Source organism: Bos indicus, chromosome 17 (genome assembly GCF_029378745.1).
Source record: "Bos indicus isolate NIAB-ARS_2022 breed Sahiwal x Tharparkar chromosome 17, NIAB-ARS_B.indTharparkar_mat_pri_1.0, whole genome shotgun sequence".
Classification (NCBI taxonomy): Eukaryota; Metazoa; Chordata; class Mammalia; order Artiodactyla; family Bovidae; genus Bos; species Bos indicus.
This window is the reverse complement of record NC_091776.1, coordinates 66,400,566-66,415,165: the sequence shown is the minus strand read 5'-3', so window position 1 is coordinate 66,415,165 and position 14,600 is coordinate 66,400,566. Positions and strand designations below refer to the sequence as shown.

Below are 14,600 nucleotides of genomic sequence, written 5' to 3'. Positions count from 1 at the left end.
AAAATTGGGGGGGGGGGGGGGCGGGGAGGGGGGGAACTTTCTCCAACCAGGTCCATAGACCAATCCCATGGAAGGACTCTGATTGGCCCTACTTAGGTCACGTGCTTGCCTCCTGCACCAATCACTGTCACCAGAGGGATCGAATGCTGTGATTGGTCAGGCTTGGGCCATGGGACCACTTCTGCAGCCAGGGTGGGCAGAATATGTTTCCAGAAGAAGGGCACTGGGAAAGCTTTCTAGGCAGATACAATTCATCAGTCCTCTCTAGGAGGCAAATGTGTGCTGGAAAGATTAAAGCAACAAGCATGAAGGATGAGAATAATTATTCTCAGAATAAAGGGACAAGGTTGTCTATATCTTGCACGTGGACTTAATTCATTTAACAAACCATCTTTTCACAGTGTAAAATTGATCTTGTAGCTCCAAGCTGAAAACCCTGCAAGGACCTCATGATCCGAGTCATTTCCTGCATCTTGGGGCTCATTTTGGACCCCTCCTCATTTCTCGCAGTGCCCCAGCCCCCTGGGCTTCTGTTCCAGTGTGTCTCTCCCCTCCCTTCCTCCCTCAAGATCTTTTGCATGTATTTCCTCTGCCTAGAATGTTCCTCCCCTAATTCCTTAACCCCAATCCATCTTTCTAATCTATTTTCCCCATAAGTGCCGTAGACAATAGAGACTTATTTGTCTTGCTCCTGGGAACATCCCCATGGCTGAGCACAGCACAAGGCACAAAGCAGACAGCCAACATACACTTCTGAAATTTATTATTCCAAGAGGAAAGGAATCACAAGTTCCCGGCCTTTACACACAGATTCATTCTTCGTTTCATTCTGGCAATACTACACCATGTGACAGTTAAACAAGAAAGTCTTCTTGCCTTCAAGGAGATCCTGGTTTGATGGAGGCGACGGCAGAGAGTTGCACACAGAACTGGCACAAAGTGAGTGTGGGGGCCAGAGATGCCCAGGGAGCACAGGTCACGATTCAGAAAGATGGCAAGCACTTCCTGGAGAAGGTGCAGCCCAAGATGAGTGACAGATGAATAGAAATCAGGGGAGTGAAGAAGGCAGTGTTCAGGGGGATGGTACTGGGGTGGGAAGGAGATCATTGCAGCCAGAGGGAAGAGTAATGCAAAGAGCTGGGGGCATTACTTGCCGTCAGAAAGGGACAGAGAGCATGCATATTGTTGGGGGCAGAGGGAATATTTGTGAGGATTCAGGAGGCTGATTCTGGAGAGAATGAGGCACAAGGCAAGCCCAGAATGGCTTTGAAGCCATCCTAAAGAGATTGGACTTGACCCTCATGGGGCCATGAGACCCCACTGAAATATCTTAAGCATCAGCATGGACATAGCTACATGGTGTATCACAAAGAAATCTTCACCTGGCCCACCCCCTAGGGGACCCAAGCTAAGATTAATGTCGATTTAAGGGTTTCAATTTAGACAAATTCATGACTCCATGGGAGGGACTGCTGGGCAGGTCTGACCATGTCCCCCCGCCCCACCCTTTTAAGGTTGAGGTTATTAATATAATCTCTGATTTTTAGAATCCTCACATTCCAGAAGCATAGATGCATAAATAAGAGAAACTCTGGCTCTTAGACCTGGGGGAAATGGAGGCATGGCACCTCGGTCTTACAGAGAACAGGAGGATACCAGGGGGAGCCCTATAACCACAGCATCTCAGAGACCTGGAGTCACAGAATGACAAGCCAATAACATTCCTCTTCCCAGGTGGCGCCAGTGGTAAGGAACCTGCCTGCCAACGCAGGAGACATGAGGCACGGGTTCAATCCCTGGGCTGGGAAGATCCCCTGGAGGAGGGCACAGCAACCCACTCAGTATTCTTGCCTGGAGAACCCCATGGACAGAGGAGCCTGGCGGGCTACAGTCCATGGGGTCACAAAGAGTCGGACACGACTGAGCGACTGAGCACATACGCAGCACATTGCTCTTCGCCAGCACAGGGGATTCGGTGGGGTTAGGTCGCCCAAGCCCTATGAAGTGACACAGGAAGCCTCTTAGGAAGGTAGCCTTGGCCTCCCTAAACCTCCTTCATCCAGGGTCCCACTGGGGCATCTGCTCACCCTCCCAGGGCTGCCTCCTAGGAGGCTCCCACCCTACACCCTCTCTGTGGTATTCTTGTGGCTGCTCCCCACCCCCCACCCTTCTGACCACTGACCTACTCCTTCCTGCCCAGAGTCTGAATATTTTCTTAGCTAGCGTCAGTCCTTAAAGATAAATGCTGTTTCATTTCTGCCCCCAACACTCTGTCGCCCCTCCTCCCAAGGTGCCAGAGTTCAACTCAATTTTCTCAGATTAAATAAAATTTCAAAGTGTCAGTCTCCAGCAAACGACGAGTTGGAAGGTGGTTGATTTTCCTAACCCGATCGCCAGTCCAATTACAAATTTTAATCTATATGTAGATAATGGTGAACAAAACCCCATAGAAATGTCAAGAGTGAGGAGGTTATTAGCTTAGTTTTAATTACTGTCCATCATTCTTAGCAACTGGAGAGACCCGGCAAATTAGGGGAAGGCGGCATTTCTCCGGAAGAGTTCAGCCGGGCCTCTGGGCTACGAGTCCACGAAAGCACCCCCAGGGAGACAGTTCCGGGTGCGGGCCGTGCACACCCTCCCACCAGCCCTGCCAAGAGGTCCTGGCCAGAGAGGCCTGCGGACCTGAACTTGGGCGGAATCAGTCACACCAGCTCATTCGATGTGACTGCGGACCTCCCTTCTCCAGCATCCCTCTGGGCAGCAGGCCTCTCCTCCACTCCTCCACCCGCTTTGTGTCTAAAACATCCCTCGAGGTTCTTCTTTTGTCTCGACAAGAAGAGTAATTCATGCTCATTGTAGGAAGATGTTTGGAAAATGGGGAAAGATGAAATGGAGGAAAGAAGAAAAAACTCACCCTAATCTTGCCACCTAAAACAACCGTTAATATTTGAGGTTATATATACACACATATTCACACATATGTATGTACACACACATATAAATAAGATAAAATGTAAAAATTAATACAAATACCCCTATATAATATATAATAAAATAAATGTTTAATATTAAATTTATGCAAAATGTATAAATACAATATATTAATTTAAAATATTTATATATAATATATTATTATAGATATAATTAAATTACCACACATAGTGTTAGGGTTATATACATACACACAGATTCAATTATACTGCATGTGGCTTTTTCTGTCTTTATCATAAACAGTTTCTCATCTTGTGAATGTTATTGGCAAACATCATTTTAGTAGCTGCAGAAAAGTCTATAGCCTGGATACATATTTCACTAAACTACCCTCGGGGCTTCCCCGGTGGCTCGGTGGTAAAGAATCTGCCTGCAATGAGGAAGACTCAGAGGATGAGGGCTTGATCCCTGGGTTTGGAAGATCCCCTAGAGGAGGAAATGGCAACCCACTTCAGTATTCTTGGTCACAAAGAGTAGGATGCAACTGAGCGTGCTTGCGATCCACCTTTTATTCTGGCGTGTGCAAAGCCAATGCATATGTTTTTACTGTTTATTTCATTGATTAATTTGGCCGCACTGGGTCTTAGTCGTGGCGTGGGAACACCCAGTTGTGGCATGTGGGATCTAGTTCCCCAACCAGGAATCGGACATGGGCCCCCTGTACTGGGAGTACAGAGTCTTAGTCACTGGACCGAAAGGGAAGCCCCCAAAGCATATTTTAACAGAGATGTGACAATACATTGTGTTTACTATTGCACCCTGATTTTTCACTTACTAAACAGTTTTTTTGTGTGTTATGATAAATTCTGTGACTATCATTTTAATAAATCACTCAGCCTCCAACAAGTACTTTTGAGGGTCTCATCTGTGCCAAGCACTGTGCTAAGTGGTAGAGATATAAAAATTAGAATCCAATAAACATTAAAGTCTTTGAGGGTCCTGATCTGATAAACCATATCTTTCATTAAATTGAATATATATGTATATATATTACTACGTATTCATTATATGCTAATCGAATTAGTCCTGCTGTTATTGGAGATTTGGGTGGATTAATGTTTCTCACAATTGTACAGAACAGTGCCTTGAACGTTTTTGTATATAAACTATTATCGCTATATTGAATTTTTTCCTTCTTATATATGCCCCAGAATGCAATAAATGGGTCTAAGGGTATTAATATTTTTTAAATTCTTAATGAGAAATCTGGTTTCTACTTAAATGAAGTTTTAGGAGTGAAACTGATTTGTGACCTAGAGCAAATACCAAGAAAAAGAAAGAAAGTCACACAAAATTAGACCCCCAGGGGGCTCTATTTTAATTAATTAGAAACAGTGCTATTTTTAATATCTCAAAGGCTGTCAGAAGGATGTAATGAAAGAATAACAATGTCTTATTCATGGAGAGAGACAGGAGTTTTTGAAAGTGCTCACCCTCATCCTTTCAGTTGTGGAACAGTTTTGGAAACTGTAAAATAGTGTTTTTCCATAGAGTAGGGTAGGCGCAATGAGCTGCTGGCCACGTGATTTTAAGGGCAGAGACAGGAACCTATGTTTAATTTTTCATCCTTTCATGTTTATGGTTTCGTGTGTTAGGGAAAAAAATATCAGTGGAATATCAAACCCACACTCTCGCAAGATTAGTTTAGAATGGACTAGGGAAGGAACATGAGAAGGGTTAAACTGCAATCTGAAGAAAGATCCTATGCAAGGAAGCACGTAGGTTGCATGAATGTGGAGACCAGCAGGTGCCTGGGAGGGTCACAGGAGGTGCCGTGTGTATCAGCGTGACCTAGGACGACGAGGACAGAGACTAGCAACAGGGCCGAGTTGATGGGACCAGAAAGTCCCAGATGTCAGGGAACTTGCTATTAATATTCATCGAGCATCCCCATATGGCAAAGCTGTGATGGCCAAATTTGGGGATTTTCTTCACTAGAGAGATTAAAAATAATATTCCAGACCTCCTTGGCAGCACATTAAACTGGCCTGGGGGCAGGGTGGCCTTCTAAACCACCAATGGCCAATGGCTGGAGCCCTCCCTTAGAGGTTCAGCATCCGTACCTCTGGGCAGCATGTGGGCATCGGTATCCCCCATGGGTCTGACACGCATCCAGGGATGAACACTCCTGGTCAGATGGCCTTCCTTCTGGGTGTTCATACATGGGGGCTGGCCACACCCCCCTCGTGATCGCGCACCTCTTTGGCATTCTAGAATTTCCCCCAGCCCTCTGCTCACAGGATAATGAGGCTAACAGCCAATCAAGCCTTAACGAGGATTGATTCGTTTATTAAGCCGCCATTAGGTGCCAGGTGCTTCCCACTCCGGAGCCCAGGAGACTCAAGGGCAAGCAGGATACGGCCCTGGAAAGGCTGGGGATGCAAGAGGAGAGAGAAAGAAGAGCGACTTCAGGCCTTGAGAGTGGACTTGAGGTCCAAGCCACAGGGGAATCTCAGCGGCAGATCAAATAAAAGACCCTGATTCTGGAAAAGATTGAAAGTGGGAGGAGAAGGGGATGACAGAGGATGAGATGGTTGGATGGCATCACCAACTCGATGGACATGGGTTTGAGCAAGCTCCAGGAGATGCTGATGGACAGGGAGGCCTGTCATGCTGCAGTCCATGGGATCACAAAGAGTTGGACACGACTGAGTGACTGATCTGATCTGATTGAATGAGTCTGGGCCAACTCAGGTGTAGATCATATGCCTGGGTGGGAGTACCATCAGAGCATGGACTACAAGGTTCTGGGTGGAGGATGTGCTGGAAGACGGGTGGGGCACGTGGCTGGCATTTTGCTCAGTGAGGGACAATAACCAGTAAATGCCAGAGCAGGCAGGAGTGAGTCATCCTTGGTTGTGGGGATAGAGATTAAATCTGATGCAATAAAGTGTCTCCTCCTTTTCCCAGGATGCCTTTCCACATCCGACCCTCCAAAGGACATGAGTCAGGCACACCGTCATGGGATGAGTTGTCCTCCTCTCTTCCTGCTCCCCCTGCCCCTTGCACTGGACAAATGGATGGACTTGTGGGTGTCTCACCTATTAATTAAAACACAGGGCAACCGAGATCACCTCCTGTTGCCATCTATGAGCCAGCCCAGACAGTCCAAAATTCCATAACTCCAACATCATGCCCCGGAAGGGGGAAAAAAAAAATCAACCACCACCACCACCTCCCAGGCCCTGAACCATCAGCCACTTTTCAAAGAAAGTCAAGACTCTGTCACATTTTTTTCTTCCCTCCCAAAATTAAAATGTGCTTCCAGTATAACTTGTTATCAAAAATAGAAGCATTTTATCTATCTTTATTGCAGAACAGAGATTACATGGAGACATTCAATTTGGAGTCAATTTAAATTTCAATTGTCTGTGAAATCTAAATCAATAGGGTATAGTTCAATGACGCTTTAATAAAACAGGACATAACAGAGAAATCATTAGGAATTACATATGATAAGAGATTGGAGCCAAGCCTCCGTAATGGCGGAAGGGACATTAGAAAATTACCCCCAAGCATTCACAAGTAAACCAACTGCTTCCTTTCCCCATGAGACGCCTGAGAAAGCTTCATTTTGCCCTGAGCCTTGAGAATCCATCTTTGTCAGCCCAGTGATTGGGGAACAATTTACAGTGAGTGACAAAGGCAGGGGGTTCGTCTCACATGGAAGGTGCCCGTCACGTGTCTCCATCCGAACACTGTGAACACGTGTTATGCCTTCTCCGAATTCTTGACCTTCCTCTCCTCATCACTGGCCTCCTTTCCTGGAGATTTGTCCCCCAGGGGGCCCCCAGGAGGGTCCGCCTTGGGACAGGAGGCTCAGAGGCAGGGAGAGGGGACAGCTGGATACAATGGATCAAAGCCCAGGCTTTGGAGAAAGACAGTCCAGGAAGAAATTCCAGCTCCTCTCCTGAGTCCAGAGCAAGTGGTTTCACCTCCGTAAGCCTCCCCTTTCTCATCTTAAAAACAGGGATATGACTCTGCACCTCACAGGCGGGAGCTTCATTCATTCAACACATATTTGTTGAAGAAAGAGACTCACAGACTTAGAGAACAAACTTAAGGTTGCGGGGGAAAGGATAGCTATGGAGTTTGGGACAGACAGGTACACATCGCCGTGTTTAAAATGGATAGCCAACCAGGGACTGTACAGCACAAGGAATCCTGCTGCATGTCACGTGGCAGCCTGGAGGGGAGGGGGCCGTTGGGGAGAGGATGGATCCAGGTATATGTTTGGCTGAGTTCCTTCAACGTTCCCCTGAAACTATCAGCCATGTGTGCGTGCTAAGGCGCTTCAGTCGTGTCTGACTCTTTACGACCCTATGGACTATAGCTCACCAGGGTCCCCTGTCCATGGGATTCTCCAGGCACGAACAGTGGAGTGGGTTGCCATGCCTTCCTCCAGGGGATCTTCCCGACCCAGGGATCAAACCCACACCTTTTAAGTCTCCTGCTTTATCAGGCGGGTGCTTTACCACTAGTGCCACCTGGGAAGCCCCTAATCAGCTTTATCCTGATAGGAAATAAAAAGTTCAAACAAAGAAATATTTGTTGACGGCCTATCATGGCGGAGCAACAGGGCCAGAATGAGGGTGAGGCAAGCGAGGCACTTTCTCTGAGTACAAAATTGAAGGGGGCACCAAAACAGCCCTCAAGATGTCTTTTTTTAATTAATTACTTTATTTCTGGCTGCGCTGAGTCTTCGTCGCTGTGCCCAGGCTTTCTCTGGTTGGGGCGAGCAGGGGCTACTCTCTACTCACAGCACACAGGCTTCTTGCGGTGGTTCCTCTTGTCACAGAACACAGCCCCTCAAGCTCGGGCTCAGCAGTTGTGGCACATGGGCTTAGTTGCCCCTCAGCACGTGCCATCTTCCAGGACCAGGGATTGAACCTGTGTCCTCTGCAATGGCAGGCAGAGTCTTAACCACTGGACCACCAGGGAAGTCCTCAAAATAGCTTCTTGGTGCAGTATTTTTTCAAATCCAAATGAACGCCTCAAATCCATCATGAACAAAAATATCAAAACTGTGTACAAAGACAAGGCAGCAAACAGTGCCACGCCCTGGTAGAGCTGGGGATCAAAAAATATCAGCAACAGCACTGATCTTGTTTTTGTTGAAAAGTCTAAGACTTTGCTTCTTGTATTAATTTTGATTTTTTTTAAATATTGCATTAAAACACTGTTTATCTTGATGACTGAGATTGTATGCATCCACCACTCTTAAATTTTGCACCCCAGAGGGGACTTCCCTATTGGCCCCGTGGCTAGGACTCCAAGCTCCCAACGCAGGGGGCCTGAGTTCAATTCCGGTCAGGGAACTGGATCCCACATATCGCAACTAAAGATCCTATATGCCGAAACTAGGACTTGGCACAGCCAAGGAAATGTGTGTGTGCTCAGTCGTGTCCAACTCTTTGCCGCCCCGTGGACTATAGCCCACCAGGCTCCATGGGATTCTCCAGGCAAGAATACTGGAGTGAGTGGATAGCCATTTCTTTCTCCAGGGGATCATCCCAACCCAGGGATCAAACCTAGGTACCGTGCATTGCAGGCAGATTCTTTACTGTCTGAGCCACCAGGGAAGCTCCTGAAATTAAAATAAATATTTTAAAAAATTTTGCTTCACCCTAGTCCTAGCTCTGCATGTAAAGTATGCTAAGTGTTAGGGAAAACAGCATTACCCCATGGTTTAGCAAATGAGGCAAAGTAAACCAATAAATAGGGTAATTGTAAGTTACCGTAAGTCTAATGGTGGGAACATGGCACTGAGAAAGGCAGTAACCTGCTCAGATCATGATCACTGACACCTTCTCCAAATTTCCAAGCTTGAACAGCCCTTGTCGTTCTTACCTGTAGAATTCTGCTGTGCATTAAAGGGTTAACTCAGCAGGTTTAGCCTCTTCAACCCTGAACCATCCAAAGAAAGGACTACACTGGCTCTTGGGAGAGTACCTGTAAGCCCTTGAGTCATTCTCACTAATAGGAGTGTCTTTGTGTACTTGGGACGCTGGGCCACACCTGGCCAGATAATCTATGCTAATAATGTGATTTATGGGGGGCAGCCTTGAACCCTGCTCTATCATTTGGTTTTTGAAGGGGCTGGAGACCGAATAATTAAGGTCAGTTTGTAGGTGCTCCACGCCTATGTGACTGATGCCCAATAAAAATGCAGAACCCCAAGGATCCAGTGAGCCTCCCTGGGTGTGTCATTGCACACCACTGCTGGAAGGGTGAAGCTCTGTCCCCACGACACCACTGGGAGGAGACAACACGGTGCTTGCTCCTGGTCTCTCTGCACTCCTCTTTGCTATCAGGTCTCCTGGGACCACCCCTAGGACCGCCCCTCCCCCCAAACAACCCCAAAGGGAAAGCACCACCCACCCCGCCCCTCCACCAAGAGCCTATATTTTCTTCCTCACTCAGTGCTAAGCTTGTCGAGATTTCTGAAATTTCCCAGGCCTAAGAGAAAACCCTGAAGTTCATCTGCTCTTGACACACCCAGAGCCCAGGTGATGAAACCAGCCAGGGAAGGGCGTTCATAGGGGTGAACGTTTACTGAGCGGTCTCACCCCATGCTATGAGCTGAGCTGCCACGTAAGAGCATCATTTCATCGGTTCCTCATGCAACCTGTGAGGCAGGGCTGCTGTTGATCCCGTGGTCCTGGAGGAACATTGGGCCCAAAGTGGTGGAGCCAAGCCCGCCTGTGGGGACGCCTGGAGTCCCGCAGCTGCCGGTGGAAGAGCTAGAATCAAGCCCAGACTTGACTGACTTCAAATCAGGTTGTGAGTTCCCCGTTGCTGGAGGTATCCAAGAGTCTCCATAATCATATAGCAAGAAGGTAGTAGAGGGAATTCAAGAAAAGGGAGACTAAAATATCAGAGTCACACGAAGAGGCTCCCTCAACCAAAGAGTTTCTCAACCTCAGCGCCACTGACAGTTTGGACTAGATAATTCTTTGGGGGGAGGGGGTTGCTGTCCTGGGCAAGGGAGGATGTTCAGCAGCACCCCTGGCCTCTACCCCCTGGATGCCAGCAGCAAACCCCGAGTTATGGCAACCAAAAATGTCTCCAGTCAAAGGGGCAAATTCCTTTTGCTCCACCTGCATTCCCTCTCCAAACCCTTCTCCCCGACTCTCTGCCCCAGGGGCTGACAGTGTCAGTGTGTCCCCCAGAAAACAGGGCGGGTGTGGGCGCAACCTCTCCCCTGTTTGAGAAACTCTGCTCTGCAAGAATTTCTGGAAAAGTCAGTCGACATCCATGAAGACCAGCGCTGACAAGGAAGTGCAGTTTTACACCCAGGCAGCGCCATCGTGGGAGACAGCCATGCGCTGCAGCAGCCCTTATATCACGGCCGAGATGCTGTATATCTGCTCCCCCTGTCAGCATCCCAGAGAGGCAGGAGGAATATCTGTGTGTGTAGAAAATACAGAAAGAGATGGGAGGGAGGGAGAAGGAGAGGGGAGAGAAAAAGGAGGAGGGAGAGAGGAAGAAAGGAAGGAGGGCGGGAAAATGCCATGACCCCAAAACTGAATCCAGGCATTATTTGACCTGATGCAACAGAATTGTGCCGTTTTTACTAGACCAACTCTGAGCTGCTACAATAGGATCTTGGCAAGGCTGGACCCATTGAAGAACCTGTGCATGACCAACCCGGAATGACCCTTAGAAAGTGGCGATCTGAGAGCTAACCCTGGCTTGTGTATTGCAGGGTGGGGGTGGGGGTTGGTCTCGGGCATCTTCCTTTTGTTCCACCCCCATTTCCTCTCTAAACCCATCTCCCCTGACTCTCTGCCCCAGAGGCTGACATGTGTGGACAGCATTGGACTGTCTTGCCTTCTGCCTTCTGTCATTGGCTCTGCCAATGGGAGGTCCGTTCAGAAAACTAAGATCATGGCCTCTGGTCCCATCACTTCATGGCAAGTAGATGGGGAAACAATGGAAACAATGACAGACTTTATTTTTTGGCCTCCAAAATCACTGTAGATGGTGACTGCAGCCATGAAATTAAAAGATGCTTGCTCCTTGGAGGAATAGCTATGACCAACCTAGACAGCATATTAAAAAGCAGAGACCTTTGTCGGTTATTTTACCGACAAAGGTCTGTCTAGTCAAGGCTATGGTTTTTCCAGTAGTCATGTATGGATGTGAGAGTTGGACTATAAAGAATGCTGAGTGCCAAAGAATTGATGCTTTTGAACTGTGGTGTTGGAGAAGACTCTTGAGGGTTCCTTGGAGAAGACTCTTGAGAGTCCCTTGGGCAGCAAGGAGATCAACAAGTCAATCCTAAAGGAAATCAGTCCTGAATAGTCATTGGACTGATGCTGAAGCTGAAACTCCAATACCTTAGTCATCTGATTCGAAGAACTGAATTGGAAAAGACCCTGATGCTGGGAAAGATTGAAGGCGGGAGGAGAAGGGGTCGACAGAGGATGAGATGGTTGGATGGTATCACCAACTCAATGGACATGAGTTTGAGTAAACTCTGGGAGTTGGTGATGGACAGGGAGGCCTGGTGTGCTGCAGTCCATGGGGTCGCAAAGAGTCAGACACAACTGAGCAACTGAACTGAATGGGAGGTCCAGAAGGAAATGAGAGGGTGATGGAGGTCGGGTGTTTATCGCCCCCTGCTCCTGCCTGCCAGGGTCTCTGATGGGGTGGCTGTATCTTCTCACAAAAGGTTTCAACCCCTGCTCAGAGACCACATAACCCTTAACCCTCCCTGGTCCCATCTCCTGGTGTAGGAGTGATGCTGGTACCCTCTGTACCTAGACCCCAGAGACTTCGCTATCCTGTGTGGTTTCCCTATGCCCTGCCCTCAGCTTTGTAAGCAATTCCTTTATTAAACTCTCCTTAAATTATTCCAATTTATCTGTGCTGTGTGTTTCCTGCTGGGTCCTAACTGATGAACCATGCGATTCATTGTTCAAACAAAATCATATGCAAAAACCCAGTAGATGAAACAGACTAAGGCAGGGCTCCTCCATCCATGCAACATGCATCTGTTTGGTGTCCACACGTGGCCAGCTTGCCCCATGGCTGTTAGAGGCAGAGGCTTACTTCTCTGAACAGATCAGTTCTCTCCAAGACCACTTTGATGGTCTAATTATCCTTGGCTCACTGTTCTATGTTATGTAAGGAGGCCAACTGGTATTTCTGAAGAATTAAAACATTCCTCCAGGCACGTCTCACCGGTGAGTACGATGTTATCCCTCCTTCTATACGTGTACCCAAAACATCCTCACTTTCCAAGCCCAAACACGGTCAGTGTAACTTGGATGTCTCCTATTCTTTTTTTTTTTTTTTTGGGGGGGGTGGGGGCTCTGAAAAGAGCCTTTGGGTTTGAAAGCACTTCCGGAAACTCAGGTCTCAGTCCAATTACTTGCCCTTGGCCTTATGGTGACTCTCGGTTTTCTTTGGCAGCAGCACCGCCTGGATGTTGGGCAGCACACCACCCTGAGCAATGGTCACACGACCCAGCAGCTTGTTGAGCTCCTCGTCGTTGTGGATGGCCAGCTGTAAGTGGCGCGGGATGATACGGGTTTTCTTGTTGTCGCGCGCCGCGTTGCCCGCCAGCTCCAAGATCTCCGCCGTCAGGTACTCCAACACCGCCGCCAGGTACACCGGGGCCCCAGCGCCTACACGCTCGGTGTAATTGCCCTTACGTAGTAGACGATGGACTCTCCCTACCGGGAACTGGAGCCCCGCCCGCGAAGAACGAGACTTGGCCTTTGCTCGCGCCTTACCTCCTTGTTTGCCACGTCCAGACATAGCAAGTATAAAAAAAGGGCAAAAAAAAATACAACCTCTCAAAGTACACCAAGTCTGGATGTCTCCTATTCTGAGTGTCATCAAACAGTAGTTTGTGGGAAATTCCCCACAGGCAGGCTGTTCGTGACAGTATCACAAAGGGACATTTTTAAAATTTATTTTAAATTAAGCTCCGCTATGGTATAAGTCTGGGCTTCCCTGATGGCTCAGTGGTAAAAAATTCACCTCCCAATGTAGGAGACATGGGTTCGATCCCTGGGTCAGGAAGATCCCCTGGAGAAGGAAATGGTAACCCACTCCAGTATCTTTGCCTGGGGAATCCCATGAACAGAGGAGCCTAGTGGGCTACAGTCCATGGGGTTGCAAAGAGTCGGACACAACTGAAGTGACTTAGCACACACACACACACACACACACAGACAGTGTGAGTCTGTGCCGTCCAAGAAGGGATAAATCAGTAGGAGAAAGCGATACAAAGAAAAAAGAAGTTTGATCTGACCTTTAAACTGTAGGTAGGGTTTCGTAGTTAAACAAAAGAAGAGGGGATAAGCCCAGAAGGGAAAGCACCAGAGCAAAGGTGTGAAATTAGGAGGTGGTGATGCGACAGAAGAGTGAGAAAGAGGAGCCAGGCCCTGGGAGGAAGGGGATGGCCCCAGGAGTTAAGGGAAATGTATTTGAATAGACCGAATGGGGCCAGGTTACTAAAACCCTTGAAAGGCAGGCAGGTGAAGTTTCTCTTTAGTTATTTGATATAGTAGGTAGTAGGAAGCCTTCGGTGGTATTTGAGCGGGTGAGTAATACAAGATACCATCAGTCCTCATTATTCACGGATTTTGTACCCGTAACCCCCAAACCTATCTCCACAGTCATTCTTGGGCACAGGCAGAATGGTAAAAAAAAAAAAAAAAGGTGTCACCCACTGTCAACATTCACAGCTGGGGCTGAGCGAGGTGGCACTCTGCTTTCCGTTTCAGCTCACATCCTGTGAACAAGTGTCCTTTTGTGGTCTAAATGGAGCCACTTTTTTTTTTTTTTTGCATCTGTATGCTTTTCATTGGTGATTTGGGTGTGTTTTTTTTCCTTTGTTCATTTCATTTTGCTGTTTGGCTATATAGGGTTCCTAAGTGCAAGCAGGCTGTGATGTACCTTATGGAGTAAAACACACATGTTGGAGAACGTTTATTCAGACATGAGCTGTAGTGCTATCGGCTGTGAGTTCACTGTTAATGAATCAACAATATATACTAACTCAGGTATCTTTAAACAGAAACACACATAAAACAAGTTTATGTATTCATCAGTTGACAAAAACGTCATGTCCAGAGGCTTTCAGGAACCTAACCCTGTATGTCCCTTAGAAGCCACGGTTCAATATTCAGCAGTTCAGTGTTTGTAACTAGCTGGAATAACAAGAATCAACTGTGGCAGCATTTGCGAACTGGGTGGAGGCCACAAGACCATCAAGAGGAACCACCTCTTGGGACTTCCCTGGTGATCCACAGGGAAGTATCACAAAGGGACATTTGTTAAGACTCCACACTTCCAACGCAAGGGGCATGTGTTCAATCCCTGGTCAGGGAACTAAATCCCACATGCCAAACGATGTGGCCAAAAAAGAAAAAAAAAAAAGAGGAAGCACCTCTTGAAAGCATGAGCACTGGAGCGAGTGCCTGGGCCTAAATCCCTGCTCTACTGCTTGCTAGCTGTGTGTCCTTGGACAAGTCACTCAGCCTCTCTGGGCCACGGTTTCCTCATCTGTAAACCCTTCTCATAGGGTGGCTAGGAGAATCTCAATGTGTCAGTGTTGTAAAATATTTAGGACAATACTTGGGACACCAGGA

At 47.6% G+C, this 14,600-nt stretch overlaps 1 protein-coding gene across 1 annotated transcript; it reads right to left on the bottom strand.

The window, feature by feature from the left end:
* Positions 1–12,285: 12,285 nt before the first annotated feature.
* On the bottom strand, positions 12,286–12,795 carry LOC109570995 (histone H2A type 3-like). Its single transcript, XM_019977123.2, has one exon. The coding sequence runs from the start codon at positions 12,757–12,759 to the stop codon at positions 12,367–12,369; it is 393 nt and encodes a 130-aa protein (XP_019832682.1). The 5' UTR covers positions 12,760–12,795; the 3' UTR covers positions 12,286–12,366.
* Between the last annotated feature and the right edge of the window lie 1,805 nt (positions 12,796–14,600).